The sequence below is a fragment of the Apodemus sylvaticus genome, chromosome 14 (genome assembly GCF_947179515.1).
Source record: "Apodemus sylvaticus chromosome 14, mApoSyl1.1, whole genome shotgun sequence".
NCBI classification, from domain to species: Eukaryota; Metazoa; Chordata; class Mammalia; order Rodentia; family Muridae; genus Apodemus; species Apodemus sylvaticus.
Window position 1 is genome coordinate 2,136,577 of NC_067485.1, and position 20,236 is coordinate 2,156,812.

The 20,236-nt window shown below is 41.9% G+C and overlaps 1 protein-coding gene across 7 annotated transcripts in view; it reads left to right on the forward strand.

Annotated features, from left to right (window-relative positions):
- The window catches only part of Fancc (FA complementation group C), a 157,707-nt gene that overhangs the window by 104,836 nt on the left and 32,635 nt on the right, over nucleotides 1-20,236 (forward strand). For all 7 annotated transcript variants that reach the window (XM_052156360.1, XM_052156357.1, XM_052156361.1 and 4 more), the window contains one exon: nucleotides 12,283-12,439. In XM_052156360.1, the coding sequence (XP_052012320.1) occupies nucleotides 12,283-12,439 (157 nt within the window). The remainder of the gene's footprint in view (nucleotides 1-12,282; nucleotides 12,440-20,236) is intronic.

A 20,236-nucleotide genomic window follows, 5' to 3' on the forward strand; every position in this document is an offset into this window, starting at 1 on the left:
CCAGAAATTTAAAAAATGCTTTCTGAGTTGGGGTAGAATACTTGCCCAGCACAAGGCATGGATTTGATTCTCAGTTCTTCAAATGGAGGGAAGGAGGACAGGAGAATATTCCTTCAAAAGAAAATTGCTTTATTTAAAAACAATAATAAAGGACTGTGAAGATGGCTTAGTAGATAGGAACACTGGCTGAGCCAGCATAATCCTTATATCCTTTTCAACCACAAAAAAGCTGTGCATGGTTATACATACCTGCAACCCAAGCGTTGGGGTGTGGGTTTGAAATAGGTGGGTCCCTGGGGCTTTTTTGGTCAACCAGCCAGGCCTCCAAATGGGAAGATCCACGTTCAGTGAGAGACTGTATCTCAAGGGAATAAGGTGGAAGGTGATAGAGTTGGTTACCTGGCCTTGACATGTGCATAAATTTGCACAAGAAGAGGAAGAGAAGGAGGAACTTGGGGAAGGGGATGGTGGGAGGGAGAAGGAAGAAGGAGGAGGAAGAAGAAGGAGGAAGGAGAAGGAAGAAAGAAGGAGAAGAGAAGAAGAAGAAGAAGAGGAGGAAGAGGAGGAGCTTTGGTGGAAATGCCTATCCCTACACAGTTACATAATTGGAAAGGCAGTGATATCATAATAGCTGTTGGAGAACTGGAGATAGGAGAGGATAGTTTGCTTTGACCTAAATTTGAAATGGTCATGTTTTCAAAGGTTAGTTGCAGTATAGGATCTGAGGTTATATTAATAAAATTTTTTTACATTAAAATATAATGCCCTGGCCTGGGGTGGTGGTTCACTTGGCAAAGTACTTGCCTTGCAAGCATGAGTCCCTGACTGTAGATTCCCAGCACTTGTGTAGAAAAAGCCCATTGTGGTAGCATGTACCTGCTAGCCTAGTGAAAGGCAAGCAGAGACAGAAGGATACCTGGGCAGCCTAACCAAATCAGCAAGCTCCAGGCCAAGTTGGAGATCCTGCCTCAAAAAATAAACTGGAGAGTGATTGCAGATGACACCTAGTATCTGATGTCTACATGTGCACATACACCATATACATACACACTCATACACAGTTATAAGTCTGTTTTGCAGTTTGCTCTTGCACCTCTGTGTGGCTTTGTAGCATAATTTGAAAAATGTCCATCCTTATGTTAGGTGCACCTTCCTAGTGTTGGCATATTTTGTTATATGGTGAGAACTTTCAGCTGCTATTCTCTCTGTCATCTTGGTTGACATGTCACGAAGTGTTGAAAAGCTGCCAAAATTTTTCCAAGATTCTAATTTCTGCTTAAGAGCTTAAATGTGAGTGAGCTGTCAGTAGTATATCAGGGGTGAAAGCCTGTCAGCCTAGGTGGATGTGTGAACTCACAGTTGGAGGATAGAACTGGCTTCCAAAAAGTTGTCCTCTTAGCACAGGTGTCATGGCATGCATGCACTGTCACCTCACACAAATGCTTAGTGGTAATAATAAGTGATTTATCTTAAATAAAATGCCCTAGGGATCCTCTTATCTCTGCCTACCTTGCAGTGGGATTACAGGTACATGCCAGTAAATGATCTTAAAATAAATAAAATGAACAAAAACCCTTCATGCCTATTATGGGTCACAGATTCTATCCTGTTTTTTTTCTTTTTCTTTCTTTTTTCTTTTTTAAAAAGATTTATTTATTTATTTTATGTATATGAATACACAATTGCTCTCTTCAGACATGCCAGAAGAGAGCCTCAGATCCCCATTACAGATGGTTGTGAGCCACCATGTGGTTGCTGGGAATTGAACTCAGGACTTCTGGAAAAGCAGTTGGTGCTCTTAACTGCTGAGCCACCTCTCCAGCACCTCCCCCCCCCCCTTAAGTATCTGTTTCTTTTTTTCCAGTTTTTAAAGATTTATTTATTTATTTTATGTGAGTACACTGTTGCTGTCTTCAGACACACCAGAAGAGTGCATCAGATCCCCATTACAGATGGTTGTGAGCCACCATGTGGTTGCTGGAAATTGAACTCAGGACCTCTGGAAAAGCAGTCCGTGCTCTTAACTGCTGAGCCATCTTTCCAGCCCCCCCCCCCCTTTTTTTTTATTTAAGGTAATTTGGTCACTTAGCTAGTTGTTGAGAAAGTGTGTGCCATATACCCACATGAATAACACTATTGGCAGATTATCATTCTTTCAAGTCACTGTTCGTGGAACTAAGTGTCACATGAGGCAAGTGCTCACACTAGCATGGTAGTGCCTCTATGCAGACAGCATAGGCTGGCCATGGGGCAAAGTGTCTGGTGTGTTTTCCTCTACTATGAAGAATTTCTAAAACTCTTCTCAAGAGTGACAATTAACAAATATGTATTTATACAGGCTCATCCCATGCTCTGACTGACCAGGTCAGCTTTCCCTGAGGAGGCACAGGTGAGGGTGTGGTGACTGTCCCCATTGTCCCGGATCACCCAGCTGCATTCACTTGCTGTTGCTTTTGCACTCTTAGCATGGTGGTTCAGGAAAATCCATGAAAGTCTGTATAGTCACTCAGCACTCTTTTTGTCTGTAGACGAGCTCCACAGAAAAGGTCTTTGGTCCGTGGCTCACACTGCCAGTAGATGGACAGTAGCACAGCACAGCAAGTCCAGTCATGCCTGCAGGGTCACACCTAGGGAGACACAAATGAGCTGTAGCAGCTTTTGAATTATCTGATTCATTTTTTTACAACCTTTAATGACCATTGGCGGCCACTGAAAGTTTTGGAGGTCTCTAACTGATGCTACAGTGAACATGCACTGTAATAGCATGTAAGCCCTGTGCAACAGAAGACACAGACAGCAGACAGCAAATGCTCACTGCTCTAAAGCCAGGAAGACACTGTCCTCAGTCCTGCTCTCATTTGTGTCTGCACACATGCCCTGGAGATGCCTGGGCCTCATGAGTCAGTGCTCTGATCTGTCTGCTTTATCTTCTGACAGAATAGCTATTGGATAAGAGTGCAGATCTTTTAATCTCCCCTTTAAAAGTCAGCCAGCGGGTGACTCTTACCAAACACGTGAAAGATCTATATGACAAGAACTTCAAGACTCTGAAGAAGGAAATAGAGGAAGACCTCAAAAAATGGAAAAACCTCCCATGCTCATGGATCAGCAGGATTGATATAGTTAAAATGCCCATTTTGCCAAAAGCAATATATAGATTCAACGCAATCCCAACTCAATTCTTCATAGAGTTAGAAAGAGCAATTCTCAAATTCATCTGGAATAACAAAAAACCCAGGATAGCTAAAACTATTCTCAACAACAAAAGAAATTCTGGGGGAATCAGTATCCCTGACCTCAAGCAATACTACAGAGCAATAGTGTTAAAAACTGCATGGTATTGGTACAGTGACAGGCAGGCGGATCAATGGAACAGGATTGAAGATCCAGAAATGAACCCACACACCTATGGCCACTTGATCCTCGACAAAGGGGCTGAAACATCCAATAAAAAAAAGATAGCCTTTTCAACAAATGGTGCTGGTTCAACTGGAGGTCAGCATGCATAAGAATGCGAATTGATCCATCCTTGTCTCCTTGTACTAAGCTCAAATCCAAATGGATCAAGGACCTCCATATAAAGCCAGATACTCTGAAGCTAATAGAAAAGAAACTGGGGAAGACCCTTGAGGACATCGGTACAGGGGGAAAGTTTCTGAACAGAACACCAATAGCTTATGCTCTAAGATCAAGAATTGACAAATGGGACCTCATAAAATTACAAAGTTTCTGTAAAGCAAAGGACACCATCAAAAGGACAAATGGGCAACCAACAAATTGGGAAGAGATCTATACCAACCCTACAGTAGATAGAGGGCTAATATCCAATATATACAAAGAACTCAAGAAGTTAGACCCCAGAAAACCAAATAACCCTATTAAAAATGGGGTACAGAGTTAAACAAAGAATTCTCACCTGAAGAACTTTGGATGGTGGAGAAGCATCTTAAAAAATGCTCAACTTCACTAGTCAGCAGGGAAATGCAAATCAAAACAACCCTGAGATTTCACCTTACACCAGTCAGAATGGCTAAGATTAAAAACTCAGGAGACAGCAGATGTTGGGGAGGATGTGGAGAAAGAGGAACACTCCTCCACTGCTGGTGGAGTTGCAAATTAGTACAACCACTCTGGAAATCAGTCTGGCAGTCCCTCAGAAAACTGGGCATGTCACTTCCGAAAGATCCTGCTATACCACTCCTGGGCATATACCCAGAGGATTAGCAGGCCTATTTATAATAGGCAGAAGCTGGAAAGAACACAGGTATCCCTCAACAGAAGAATGGATGCAAAAAATGTGGTATATCTACACAATGGAGTACTATTCAGCCATTAGAAACAATGAATTCATGAAATTCTTAGGCAAATGGATGGAGCTAGAGAACATCATACTAAGTGAGGTAACCCAGTCTCAAAAGATCAATCATGGTATGCACTCACTAATAAGTGGATATTAGCTTGGAAAACTGGAATATGCAAAACATAATCCACACTTCAAATGAGGTACAAGAAGAACGGAGGAGTGGCCCCTAGTTCTGGAAAGATCTAGTGTAGCAGTATAAGACAAAACCAGAACGGGGAAGTGGGAAGGGATGGGTGGGAGAACAGAGGGAGGGAAGGGGGCTTATGTGACTTTCGGGGAGTGGGGAACCAGAAAAGGGGAAATCATTTGAAATGTAAATAAAAAATATATTGAATAAAATTAAAAAAAAAAAGTCAGCCAGCTTACCCATTCTTAAATATATTTTTTATTTTGTATGAAATATTGGTAAATTATAATTAAGTTATTTTAAAATATGTAACTAAAATATATACTTCATCTTGATAAGACATTTTATATAAAATAAATATTTAAATTCAGATACAAGTTTAGAAAAGTTTTCAAAAGTTTAATCTTCCTTTTTTTATTTATTTTTTTATTCGATATATTTTTTAATTACATTTCAAATGATTTCCCCTTTTCTAGCCCCCCACTCTCCGAAAGTCCCATAAGCCCCCTTCTCTCCCCCTGTCCTCCCACCCACCCCTTCCCACTTCCCCGTTCTGGTTTTGCCGAATACTGCTTCACTGAGTCTTTCCAGAACAAGGGACCACTCCTCCTTTCTTCTTGTACCTCATTTGATGTATGGATTATGTTTTGGGTATTCCAGTTTTCTAGGTTAATATCCACTTATTAGTGAGTGCATACCATGATTCACCTTTTGAGTCTGGGTTACCTCACTTGGTATGATGTTCTCTAGCTCCATCCATTTGCCCAAGAATGTCATGAATTCATTGTTTCTAATGGCTGAATAGTACTCCATTGTGTAGATATACCACATTTTTTGCATCCACTCTTCTTTTGAGGGATAGCTGGGTTCTTTCCAGCATCTGGCAATTATAAATAGGGCTGCTATGAACATAGTAAAGCATGTATCCTTATTACATGGTGGGGAATCCTCTGGGTATATGCCCAGGAGTGGTATAGCAGGATCTTCTGGAACTGAAGTGCCCAGTTTTCGGAGGAACCGCCAGACTGATTTCCAGAGTGGTTGTACCAGTCTGCAACCCCACCAGTAGTGAAGGAGTGTTCCTCTTTCTCCACATCCTCTCCAACACCTGCTGTCTCCTGAATTTTTAATCTTAGCCATTCTGACTGGTGTAAGGTGAAATCTCAGGGTTGTTTTGATTTGCATTTCCCTAATGACTAATGAAGTTGAGCATTTTTTAAGATGCTTCTCTGCCATCCGAAGTTCTTCAGGTGAGAATTCTTTGTTTAACTCTGTACCCCATTTTTTAATAGGGTTGTTTGGTTTTCTGTAGTCTAACTTCTTGAGTTCTTTATATATATTGGATATTAGCCCTCTATCTGATGTAGGATTGGTGAAGATCTTTTCCCAATTTGTTGGTTGCCGATTTGTCCTTTTGATGGTGTCCTTTGCTGTACAGAAACTTGGTAATTTTAGGAGGTCCCATTTGTCAATTTTTGATCTTAGAGCATACGCTATTGGTGTTCTGTTAATCTTCCTTTTAAAAGTCAACCATCCATTCTTAAATTTAGAAAAACACTATACATTTTATTTTGTATGAAATATTGGAAAATTGTAAAATAATACAAGTCATTAAAATATGTAACTATAAAATATATATTGCATCTTGATAAGACATTTTATATAAAATATAATTATCTAAATTTAGGTACAAGTTTAGAAAACTTTTCAAAAGTTTAATTCTTTTAAATTTATTTTTAATTTATGAATAATATTTTGCCTGCTCGGATGTATTTGTACTATGTGTGTGCCGTGTTGGATCACCTGGAACTAGGGTTACAGAGAGTGGTTAGCCACCATGTGGGTACTAGGAATCAAACCTGAGTTCTTTGCAAGAACAACGCATGTGTTCTCAGCCACTGACCTATCTCTCTAGCCTCCTTCAAAAGTTTAGAAACATATTATTGCAAACAAACAAAAGGAATATGCACTTCCTTTTATTACATTTCCATGTAGGCACAAGAGAAAACAGCAAACTGAGACTTTTTTTTTAATATTTTAATGGGATTAAAAGGTTTATACCATGTATATCCAGAGATCACAAAAGCATAGTAAAAGAAAAAGCTTTACGTGAATCTCTGAAAAGTCCTGGACTCCACATTGACCTTTTGCTGAGAGTGACTTCTCTACAGGGTTTGGATCAGTATTTCTTTCTTATGGAAATCTCTAGAGTCTACTCAGTCTTAGAAAATAAGATTTTTTTTCATGCTAAAAATCCAAAGTGCAGAGTTATTGTGATTTTTTTCAGTGTACATACTATGGGTGCAGCATCTGTATACTCACATAAGCACACAACGCATAAAATATGAGAAGAACATTAATGTAATTTAAAAATATTTACTAGTTATGTTCCTTTAGTTTCTTAAAAGCACTATGCTTTAAAAGTATTTTATTAATATATTTCCCTCAATTCTTTGTTATTTAAATGCTGTTAGATAGAAAATGGGTGTTGTTAAACATGTAAGTTTTATTTTTTTTTTTTTCCAAAATAGACCTGTAGGGCCAGCAAAATGACCTAGCAGGTAAGGGTACTTGCAGCCAAGTATGGTGATGCAGGTTCACTGAAGGAAAGACAGAATCAACTCTTGCAAATTGTCCTCTGACCTCCACATGTCTTCTGTGGTGTCCCCATGCCTACTTAAATACTTAAATGATGCATAAATAAAATGTAAAACATCTAAAAGACATATATAACACCACTAGTGCATCTAAAATTATTATTAGTTTCCTTTTTGGGAATTTTTTTTATTGTTTAGCTTCTATTTATTTATTTATTTATTTATTTATTTATTTATTTGATATATTCTTTATTTACATTTCAAATGATTTCCCCTTTCCTGGTTCCCCACCCCCAAGTCCCATAAGCCATCTATCCTCCCCTTGTTCCCCAATCAACCTCTTCCCTCTTCCCTGTCCTGGTACTCCCCTACACTGCTGCATCAAGCCTTTCCAGGACCAGGGGCCTCTCCTCCCTTTGATGTCCAACAAGGCCATTCTCTGCTGCCTATGCGTCTGGAGCCATGGGTAACACCATGTGTATGCTCTGGTTGATGATTTTGTCCCTGGGAGCTCTGGGAGTACTGGGTGACTCATATCATTGTTCTTCCTATGGCGCTGCAAAGCCCTTCAGTTCCTTGGGTCCTTTCTCTAGCTCCCCCACTGGGGACCCTGTGCTCAGTTCAGTGGCTGGCTGAGGGTGTCCCCCTCTGTATTTGTCATGCACTAGCAGAGCCTCCCAGGTTTAGTTTCTTATAATCATCTTATCTAATCAGGATTTATGTTCCCCTTGCTTTGTGATTTTTTTTCTTTTAGTTTGTTAGAATCAGAGTTCAAAGCCCACTATTGTGTTTGATTCATAAGTTCCTTTCCTTTTCTTTTTTTTTTCTTTTTTTTTCTTTTTTTTTTTTTTTTTTTTTTGATCTGTAGGTTTGTTTTGCAAAGTCTTTGTTAAAATGGTAGGTTCCCTTGCTTCATTTTCAGGTTGCAGAACATTTGGCCATTTCTGGTGTGGTGAAGTATGCCAGCCTCCTCCTGCCCATAGTAGCCTAGGAGTTCCCTCAGCCAGTGCTCAGCTTCTAAATTCAGATGGGCCTGCCTTGCTACTTTCTATTCTGACTTATTAGGTATTCATGCCCTGGTAACAGTTTTTAGTAGTAGAGTCTGATATGTATAATAAAATAAGGCTGGTTCCTTCTCATTTCTATTTCTTTGTAGTTTAATTGTGGTGCGTAGGTGCATGCATGCATGCTTCTGTGTGTGTGTGTGTGTGTTGCTTGTTTTATCATCTTCCATATAAACTCTAAATGTGATTTGGTCTCTGTAAAGATACGTCATGTTATCTAGGGGAAGACCCCAGTAAGTGTGAATTCTGTGGGCTACCATATTTACATGTTATATGAGCACACCTGTCTTTCTGTCTGTTCAGCCTCAATCTGGTCCAGCAGCGTTTGTTGTCTGTCACATGTGCACAACATTTCAGCCTTCTCTTAACTCGCTAGCCATTGCTTTGTTTTGAAATCTTGACTATCACCTGTGGGTGATTTTCTTCCTCTCAGGTGACCTGTTGTATCATTCATTGCATTTGGGAAATGATAAAGCTCAAAAGAAGAGAGTTCTTGTAGAGTATCTCCATTTTTCATGTATAACTCTTAGCATCTTACAAACAATAAATGTGTCATTTCCTATGGAAGCAGATCATTCAGAGAAGGCTGAGTTGTTTAATGTTTTTTAAAAAGGTCAGAACAAGAGCTGGAGAGATGGCTCAGCAGTTAAGAGCACTGACTGGTCATCCAGAGGTCCTGAGTTCAATTCCCAACAACGACATGGTGACTCACAACCATCTGTAATGGGATCTGATGCCCTCTTCTGGTGTGTCTAAAGACAGTGTACTCATACAAACAAACCTTTAAAAAAAAAAGTCAAAACAAGAACTATATGTGGTAGCTCACACTTGTATCCCAGCACTCAGGAGATTGAGACAGGAGGATTGCCAGGAATGAAGGCCACCCTGGGCTATAACAGACCTTGTCTGAAAAAAACCAACCAACCAAATAAACAGAGTGAAACATTGAAGCATAATTTTCATGGTTAAAATCTGAGATCAGGAACTGGCGAGATGGCTAAGGGCTAAGAGCACACAAGTACTCTTTCAGAGAACCTGAATTTAGTTCCCAGCATCCATGTTAGGAAGCTCACAGCTGTATGACTCCAGCCCAGTCCAGGGGATCTGGTGTCCTCTTCTGGCCCCTGTTGGCACCTTCACACATATGGCACTCACTCATACACAGGTGAAAAGCATCCATAAATGACCGTGAAAAATTAAGTCATTTTTTATCTTCTTCAATCCTTCTGTCACAGTTTACTCAGTACCTCTGAATTTTCTGAGAAATCTGCCATGTTATTCATGACTGTTGAGTAATTAATTGTTATCTGCAGTTTAGTTGAGTCACTTGGGGTTCTAACAGGTTTCCCACCAGCTCTCATCTTTCATACTCCGTAGCACAGGGGACACTATCTCCTTATGAATTAATCCGCTGGCAGAAATGTCTCTGTGTCCAGCCTTTCTCTTTGGACAATGATTAAAGCAGAATGCCTTTGGCATCTTTTGTAAACCTCAATAGCAGTTTTAGAAATTACCAACCAGGAGCCGAGGTATCCAAGAGCCCAGGGTCTGCCCGCCTACCCTTGCTCTCATTTCTCTTATGCTAGAGTGTTCTACCTCAGCAACTAATAAAGTTTATTTGGTTTGGAAAGTTATGTCTACTAATCCACAAGGAACAGACTGTCCAGAAATGCTGGGTGGTCCTCAGCGTGTCCAATTCCAACAACTTCAGACCAGCAGCCTCATCAGCTGGAACCTTTCCATGGATGCTGTCCTGTGGAGAGCCCATAAGCCACATGTCCACAAGGGAGGCTGACTCAGTGAGCCATGCAGATTGTGGCTCCACGCCCTGCACCCCTCCCAGCTTGAACGGTTTCCCACATGGGTTTTGTGGCCTTCTAGAAACCCCGGCTTTCTTTGACCAAAGTATCCTTGCCCTGTGTTCAGCTTCTTGACTGCTTGCCACAGCACACAGTGGGATTCCTGTGTTTTATAATTGGCTGGGCGTCTTTGGCCTTGGTTTCCAAATACAATCACACATTTCCAGAAATGGGCAGTCTGTTTCCTCTAAACAACTTGTGGTGGTTCCTCTTCGTGGTTTAGATAACCTAGAGGAACCTTTTAATTTCTTGACCTAAATGTAGGACCTAACTCTTTAAAAAATTCATCCTTGGGAGTCTTTTCCCAGTATCTGTAAGCTATAGCTTCAGAGGTGCGAGAGCTGCTAAGATTCTTTGATTAATCTATGGAGTGTTAAAAACTGAGTATGTCATGTCCTCTGAACTAAACCCAAATCCAGTGTTTCAGAAGCACTGGGGAGTCTGATGACGGCATGCAGAGGTTTCTTTCCCGTGCTTGAAGCAGATGAGGAGGAAGTGGATACATGGCTTCAAGGTTATAACAGTAAGAAATACATGTGTGGTCTTTGTCCAAGCTTCTAAAGCTTGAGATTTCCTCAGTGATAGAGGTAATGGGTGGATCTTTGGTGTGTTAGGCCCTTTTCAGCTATATATAAGTTTAGGATAAGTTGTGAGTCTTGTTGGCCCCTAGAGAGCTTCATGATCAGTGCTAGCCCCAGAGCGACCAGACTTGTGACCAACAGAATTGGGAGCAAATTCCAGTGGCCAATAATGCATCAGCTAAACTGCAGGCTTGATGAACAACCAGGTTGATGAATACAAAGATGATGGGACAATAGTGTACCTGGAGAGGGCTTACAAACTCTAGCCCATCTCCCACTGTATCTTGTATGTCTTTTCCCTTTGGCCATTCCTTTTATAATGAACTGGTTGTTGTGAATTCTGAGCTGCTTTTCAAATTGTTACACCTGAAGAGAAGATTATGAGAAACTGTTTTTAACCAGAAGACTCATACTTTATAGATGAGTCTTTTACTGATGGGTGCACTAACTATGGGTAGTTGGCCTCAGAGTTAGATTGAAGCAGTAGACATCAGTGTGGTATCCAGAGTGACAGAGAAGTGATTGGCATAAAAAATCATCTATACAGTTGATGAGAGAAGTGTAAGTACATTTAGCTCCTGGGAGCATAGATGACTAACACCAGTGACTACATAAGGTGACTGTAATATGTGGCAACTGTATGACTAATAAGTTTGAATAGACTTTTGAAAGTCACAGGGGTTCCTGTTTATGACTATGTGCTTGTCCCACACAAGCTGGGGTATACCTTTAGACTAAGATTGAGGAGGTGTGGGTGCCAGTGACATGCTCAGCAGTACTCCTACCCAGGCAGTGCCCTCACCCAAGTTCCAAGTTGGGAGTGTTCTCCCATATGCCCGTTACTCCAGTACACGTTTGTGTGTGAGTGTGGGGGAATCCATGGAGACAGGAGAATTGCTGTGCTAGCTGGCTGCCAGCCTAGCCAAAAGAAAGAAAAAACAACTATGCACTGCAGTTTCAGGGAGAGACCCTGCCTCCAAGGAGTGAAGGTGGAGAGTGATGGAAAGATCTCATGCTGTCTTGTGACCACTGCATATACTTGTGCACAGAAATACACACATGCACACTGTCACACACATTTACACTGCACACAAAAGACAGAAGGCAGAAATAAAGCTACATGACATGGTTGGGCTCTAACACGAGGCCCATGATGCACCAGCTAGGCCATCTCCCATCAAGATTTGCATTTAGTTATTGAGTATTCACAGGGTGGTCTCTGCTCTGAATTATAGGTGTTACCACATCAGATTCTTCTAGCCATTTTTATTTAATAGTAAATGGAGGCTCTGAGGGCCAGGTAATGTCTTTGGTGCTGTGGATTCAGCATAGGTCTTAGTGTACTTTACTACTTCAAACATTTTAGATATAACATGTTTTTAACTTCATGACCATATTTCATGGACATCACAGGGCTTTTGTCCAACTCATTTTTCCTCTTTCCCTTTATTCACTATGTATGTGTTCATAGGTTTGGAAGAAGCCCCCATCTTCTGAGCCTCCATTTCTGTAAGTTCTTAGGTAGATGATTATCATAGTATTTTGCAAATAGGTGCATAAATATCAATTGCTGTCAAACCGTGATGAGAAACTTCACACACTTAATTAGTAATTTCCATTTGAACATGTCTTATTTTCTTTTTAGCAGGAATCTATTTCTGTTTAACGTTCTGCTTATTTGTTGCTCAAAGGGAAAAGATTGTTCTACCCACGTCCTCTGTGGTCAGCCTCTGGTTTCGGCATCTCCCCAGTCTTGAAAAAGCAACGCTGCATCTTTTTGAAAAGCTGTTCTCCAGCAAAAGAAATTGCCTGAGAAGGATGGAGTGCTGTATAAAAGAGTCCTTACTGGTATGTGCTGGGCTTTGGTGACAAGAAAGAAAAAACCTTAAAAGACTTGCTGAGAATAATGTCTTAAGTTATAAAGTGTGACAGAAGTAAAAAGTGTGAGCAGATTCAGGACTTTTAAACTTATCATTTCTGTTTTTGCTGGAAGACTTTCCTATGATCAGAAGTGTCCTAGCTCCACCTGTGTGTGTTGGCATGACCTATCTCTCCCTGCTAAGGAGACCATCATGCGCTTTCCTGCGTTGGCCCTGCTCTGCCACTGTCCCCTTTCACAGGAGGAGACAGGTCCATGTCCTCACCTATGGCATGTATAGAGTGCCGTTCCCAGGAGTCTGAAGAGGCCAGGGATGCAGAATAGGCTTTTTAAAAATACTGTTTTCATTTCAACATGAGACACAGATGCTTAAAATTGAAGAGCTTGCAGACAAGAGAGAGAAGAAACCAATTAATACAAACTTAGTGAACTCACAGCTCTTCATGACGAGAAAGTATTCAACAGAAACAAACAAGAGATCAGAAAAATGCTTAAAGCAACAAGCCCAGTGAGGACTTGTCTAAGTTTTCTCTGGGCGAAGCTCCTGCATACAGAGGCCCCCACTTCTTTCAAGAGCCTCAGAGTCCTTCAAGAGTCCTGGCACCAGTGGCTCGGTTTCGAGGCAGAGGTCAGGGCCTGGCAGGTCAGAGTGTCTGCCTTCGATGGGGTTAGTGAGGTTCTGTGGGAGATAAAGACCAATGCTCCAAAGGGGGGAAAAATACCAAAAAGTTAAAACATCACATCTGCCAATATGACTATTACCCAATACCTGGTGACAGTTTCACTCTGAGTTCTTTTTTCCCCAATGAAGGCGGAGCCTGTTATCATTTAATCTAGTGACAGGCTAACTGAGACAAGAGTAGCTTTCAAGTAAACTGGTTTCTTGCAAGATACACAAAAGAAGAATAAGAAAAAGTATGTGTGTGTATGTGTTTGTGCCTGTGTATGCACCTGTGTGTGTAAAGCAGTAAACTGAGCAGAGTGGTGCTCTGACTTGTTTCAGCTCCTCAGAAGGCATAAATGGGAGGGTCAGTTGGACCTAGTTTAAAACCAGTCTGCTTGTGTGAGCAAGATGTTTCAGTGGGTAAAGGTGCTCGCCTGACAATGTAAGTTCAATCCCCAGGGCCTACATTGTGGATGAAGAGAACCAACTACCACAAGTTGCCCTTTGACCTCCACATACACTATAATATGTATCCCTCCATACATAAAATGTAGTTAAAAGTAGCTTGGGCAACATAGCAAGACCCCATTAAAACTATGAAAGAAGCCTGGCGGTGGTGGCGCACGCCTTTAATCCCAGCACTTGGGAGGCAGAGGCAGGTAGATTTCTGAGTTTGAGGCCAGCCTGATCTACAGAGTGAGTTCCAGGACAGTCAGTGTTACACAGAGAAGCCCTGTCTTGAAAAACAAGCAAACAAACAAACAAAAAAGAAAAGGAAGATATTTACTGTGCACAGAGCGCTAGTAAGAAACCAACCTATGTCCAGAGAGGAAACTGCCCACCCCTGCTCCAGGAAACCAGTTCCCTGAAGTAACAGGCCTAGATTTGGGTGAAGTCCTCAGTATTTTAAAGGGTTTATTCACTCAGGCAGCCTCTAGCCACTGGTGCCTGTTTAGTGTGCATTTTTTTTTTTTTGAGACAGGGTTTCTCTGTGTAGCCCTGGCTGTCCTGGAACTCACTCTGTAGACCAGGCTGGCCTTGAATTCAGAAATCCACCTGCCTGTGCCTCCCAGGTGCTGGGATTACAGGCATGCACCACCACCGCCCGGCTTAGTGTGCATACTTGTAGAGCAGAGTCTAGTGAGTTATGTCTCAAATGCAATCTACAGGCACCAGTATTTCTTCTTCAAGAAAGTGTTTTACCTCAGCTTCCTAGTGTCAGGTTTTGGAGTCAAAGGGCCAGGACACCACCATCTTCATTTGCATATGCACACAGTTGTAACTGTTTCAACATGGTTACAGAGAAAAGCTTGTGCTGTCAGAGCAGTCCGGTGGGTCCTATTAGAAGTAGAACTTCCATGTGTTGTTAAGGATTATAATGTGGCTAATAGCACATCGTTACAGGTGCAGTGCTGCCATCTTCCAGTAACCTCTTCTGTGCTGCCAGTGTCTCTTGGAACCTGGGGTGTCTAGTGGAGGCAAGTTCCCAGAGCACACCACTTGTTTGAATTCTCTCTCTCTCTCTCTCTCTCTCTCTCTCTCTCTCTCTCTCTCTCTCTCTCCCCCTCTCTCTCCCTCCCTCCCTCCCTCCCTCTCTCTCCCTCCCTCCCTCCCTCCCTCTTTCTCTCCCTTGAATATGTATATGCATGTATATTTGTATGCATGATTGCTACTTCTTACCAAGTCCAAAAGCATTATATAGATTATTAAGGCTAAAAATAAGAGTGCATAAAATACCTTGTATATCATCTAGAAGCCCCTGGACAGTCCCTTCCAGATTTAAGGTAGTAAATTACCTTGTCTTGTAAATATCTTTATTTCTAAATTAAATGTGCACATTGTGATGTGAGTTACTTTATCTCTGGTCTGTTTTGCTTGCAGTGCCAAGTGAAGACACTGGGTTCGTCCCGTCTAGGCTGCTTGTCCTTTTCATCTTCCCTCAGTGGAAAGCTTCCCAGTCCCATGGACTGTCTGACTGTTAGTGTTATTGGTTCTTCTCTGATGCTTGTCTGCATCTGTTAGCTGAAGCTTTCAGCCTAAGCCATCCTTCAGAGAACACAGGAAGGTGCCCCCCCCCCAGACATTGTATTATTGGAACCTCAGTCTGGGTTGGTAGTTGGCTGTAACCTTCCTCGTCACGCAGCTTAGAAACAGTTTATCAGGATCATGTGTGGGAGCTTCAGAGCTTTTATTATGGTCGAGGAAGGGATTTAAGGGGGTGTTATTTGGTTTAATTTATTGTGGCATTGCCAGGATGTGACCTCTCTATGCCATGAGGTTCACAGAGATAATTACAATACAGACAAGCTGGAAACCCCTGATTGGCTTAGGCAGTTCTCCTCTACCATCTTGAGCCCAGAGAGCCTGAGAGCCCAGCAGGGTAGAATAAGCCATGACCTGGTTGAGTGATTACAGGGGTAACCTGAAGAACCTGCTTCCTAATTGCATCATCTGATTCATTTATCGCAGCGCAGCATCTTCCAGCACTGACAGGGCCATGTGCAGTATCAGATCTTTAAGACCCAGCTAGACTGCTGCACTTTGCTGCCTAGGAAACCTGATGCCAATTGCATTAGTGCTGGATTCTGACAGTAATTAAAGTGTGATGGTCTACATAACTTGTGTTTCGTGTGGAGCACTGTTAATTATATTCCCATCTCTTGGGACTATCCAGAATGAGTTCTGGAAATTCTATAGTTACCCAAATGTAGCAAAAACAAAAGATAAAAGAGTTGTACAAAGTGTAATGATCTCCCTGGATGTCCTTCTGCCTTTTAGAGACATCAGAGGTCTGACGGTTTCCGTTAAGACAATGAATGAATGAAAAGAGACTGGTCAGAAGTCACCTTAATTCCAAACACAATGTGTGTGCAGGCACATGTGTGGGACCTGTGAAATAAAAATAATGTTCCCAAACTGCTGTGTTGAAGGTTCAGCCTTTGGCTCCTCTACCCTAGATTATCCCTGATATCATGGCTGCCTGCCACAGTTGGTGGCCCCAAATAGATCAGGGTATTAACCTCAGTTTATCATTTACTATACATACTAAAAGTTTCAAAAACAAATGGTCTTGTGTTTCCTTTGACAGAGCAGTCACCAGGACACCATAATCCTTAACCTCAGACCTGACCTTAAAAATTGACGTCAGGAGAAGTATTGAAAGCCACTTGCTAATTATGCGTCCCTTTTGGCACTGTGTTCAATGCCCAGGCTGAGCTTGTATCAAGAATGCTGTTTTCCTGTTACAGTTCTATGTGTGGAGCCCAGAAAGCTATTGTTTGGGTTCCCTATTTGAGTGAAAAGGGCCAGCTGGGTGGTGGGGTGGCCTATGCTTGACTGCTACCCTGTGCTACATGCCAGAGCCAGGGGCAGCCTGGTTCCCATGCCCTCCCATGCACTCCTTCATGGGATGACCCACCTGCTGGCAGCCAACACAGCCAGGCCCTGGAGAGATACCCCAAAGAGTAGTAGCATGGGGTGGGGGGTGGGGGCGGGAGGCAGGGAGGACTTCCGTTTTACTCTGGTCTTAAGTCAGAGACTATTATTTTACCTTGAAGAGTTGGTAGCTCAGTAAAAAGTTTGTCTATTCAAGCTTCAGACACCTCAGTGTGTTCCTTCTGTTGGCCAGGAAGTGTCCTCATTCTTAAGAGGGCAGTCACTGCAGCTTTGCAAGTAGAAACTTCCCTGAAAAACCCCATTGCTAAAATACATCCAAAGAATTAACTCCTGTCCTCAGCATTGTTGGTTTTATTTCTCTAGTGTTTCAGCATTTTCTTTCCCTGCATTTTCATTATTGTACTTCTTGCCTGAGCTCTAATGTGATACATGTAATTAAATCAGAGCTGGAGTGGATGGCTTACCATTGGAGAACTAGACAAGTGTGGTGGGGCTTTTGTCTGTACTGCACTTTCCAGTGTTGACCTCAGGGGGGCACCAGATATCCCAGCATTGTCTCCAATGAAAAGCCCAGGGTACCCTTCACTCATGGGGTTCCTGGCTTTGTAGCTACTGAGAGATGAATGGGAGAAGGATCACAGACAGACCACAAGAAATAGTGGACCATGGCAGTTGTTCCTATTCATAGGCCAGGTTGAGCAGCAGCGGGACCCAAGAAACTGCTTTTGAGGCACACAGGGACTAGAGCTGGAGGGATTTGTCCAGTGTGCACAGCCGGGCATCCTGTATCGTGCACATACCCTCCTCTTCTCTGCCTGACACTGAGCCCTCATGTAAACTTACAACGTAAGAGGACATTTGGTACTTGTTAAGGTTTTAAGCTCAAGAATGACAGATTTATCACTAATTAAACAATAATTGCATTATGGGGTACTGAAAAAAATTGCTTGTAGTATAAACAGCATCTGGTAAAGATTAAAAAGAAAGCTCAAATTTGTTGTAAGAAACCTGAATCTTTTAAAACAAAATAGTTTCTAAGATGTGAAAAGGTTGTTTAGTTTTATGTTTAACATTTTAAAAATAGAAAAGAAAATACCATAAAGTATGTATTTATAAAAATGTCTTTATATGATAGATGTGAAGGATTTTTTTATATAAGTAGATTTTTTTCTAAAGCCAAATTATTTTTTAACTCAAAGGAGTTTACTATTGAAGCCTATGTGAATCTTCCTTTAGAAGAGGCCTTCGTTTGGTTTTGTTTGGATTTGTATGTATTTGTGTCTCTGTGGTGACTATAGTTGCCTTTTGATTCATATCTGTGTACAAAGAGGGGTGTCTCTTGTCAGAAGAGCGGGGTGACGCAGAAAGATGGGCAGACGCTCTGGTGGGCAAATTGGAGAGAAAACTTCTCAGATGATTTTTCTCAAATGACCATTCTCTGAGTAAACATCAAACAACATTAAATTTTATTTTAATAAGCCAAGAGAGGGGAATCTGTCCTGAACTTGAGCTACCACTCGAGAATCTGTTGTTTCCTTCTTGGTTCTGTGACCTAGAAGACTTGTGGGCTTTGTTCTTCCCAACCTTCCATTGTCTCTTTATGAGAAGCATTTACTTTTCTTTGATAATCACCTTATGAATACCTTTTCTAGTTCTCTCTCCCATCTCTGTCCCCCTCCCCCCTCAAACACACCTACACTCACACACACACACACACACACACATGGGGGTAGGAGGAAGGAGGGAGAGAATCTGAAAACAATTGAAGAAAAAAATGTGCTGTCTTCCTGAGAAATGTGCTGTGTGTCCTCAGCCTCTTGGGAGCAGCCGGTGGTTTATCATAATCTCTGATCCCATGGGATCAAAGGAGCAGGTTGGAAAGAAAGCTTCGTGGATGAGCCAGAGAGTCAGCCACACAGCCTGTGGTACAGAGCGAGAAGCAGCCTCACCACCCCTCCCTCACTTCTTTTCTCGGTACCCTGTACTGTCTGTAGACTCATCTTCCTGAGTTTTGTTGAGGGATGGAAATAGGCCATCCTGGGCAGGGGGAAATCTATGAAGAAAGTGTCTTATTGGATGAAGAGGATGTGTACTCGACAACATTCTGGTAAGGAGGCCACAGGAAGCCACAGGAGGCCATGGGTCTTCATTGGCATCATCATCATCATCATCATCAATCATCTGTTTATCCTCCAAGGCTTATTGAAAGTTGGGGTGGGCAAGAAAGGGGATAGAACTGTTCCTGGTATCTCTTGGTGACATGATTTCCCTGGTGTGAAGCAGTCTCTACATGAAGATTGTTAGGCCAGATGGAGGTGAGTTTGAGAAGGAACAGATTTTGGTGGGATGGAGAAACAGATGAGCAGATGGGACCTGAGACGGCCCCACCCATTTGGTAGGAAAGATAATGGCAACAGATGTTGTGCTTTAGAGCATGGCTGTAGAGCCCTGCAATGCAGATGGACCTATGATGGCCCACCTGACCAGGGAAACACTGTGCAGATGGTTTAAACATTCACCTCCTCCTCAGGATTCTGAAAGAGAATTCTGTAGCATTTGGCTTCCAGAGAACCATGCAGTGAAGCTTTAGTTGTGATGAGGAAATCAGCTTAACTGTGTCATAGGGACTTGTGAATACTTCAGTCTTTATGAAACAACTTACTGACATGAAATTATGTCCTGGGACAACTCTAGTGAAAACTAGAGAAGAGAAAGAGATTCTTACAAGTGGTAAGGAGGGGCTAAACATTAACCCTTGTCATGGATACTTCAGCAAGTTCCCTGTCTGCTTGTCTCTTCCTGTTTTAGAGTCTAAAGTAGTTTGTGGACATGGGAGAAACCCACTAATCTGAATTCCTTACAAAGGAAGGCATCGACATACAGATCTAGCCCAGCCACATGGAGAGAGTGGGTGGATTCCGTGGCTTGTTTGGGTTGGAATCACCAGCTTAGTTTAGAAGGAAACCACTGCATTAAAGCAAAGCCCATACAGTTTTCTTTTTGACAAACTAGGTCAGAACACCCTTCCTTGCATCCTCTTGTGGTTTTGGTAGCCCCTCAGTTACTCCTTATGCCTTGTCTTCTTTACTGTTTAGAAATCCATGTTATTAGACCACATGATTCTCAAATCTTCAGTGGCTAGGGTGGGGTAGTTAAGCCATTTGGAATAAAAGAAAAAGGTTTTCCTTCCATGCATCAAGTTCTGGTCTTATTTTCCTTCAGTGCACATTCAGCTCTGTGTCTGTGCCTGTGGGTGTGTGGCTATGCTGGGGGTCTTTACACTCTGTTTTTAGGAGGTGCATTTCTACATAAAACAGAATTGTCCTGGCAAACTTAGCTGAGTTGTATTTCTTTAAGACATCCAATTTGGTTTTTTTTTTTCTGTTTGGATTTTTCCATTATGAACACATAGAAACTCTTTCAGTGCTCTCTGGGCCTGTGTCCAAGTGCCTGAACAACTGTTAGTATTTACAGTGAGGCTGAGAAGCAGGCAGATTAAATGACTTTTTGAGATCAAAGCCATGAAATAACCTGCCTTTCTTCTGTTCTTAATTTCTTAAGTAGGTAACAAGTTTATGAAGATTTTACATTTGCCTCATTTGGATAAAGATGTACTTTGACAAAGGGTTAGAGATCATGGGTTGCTGTATTTGAAAATGAGAAAGCATTGACTTGCAAATCATGAATGTCTTTTATGAAAAGGACA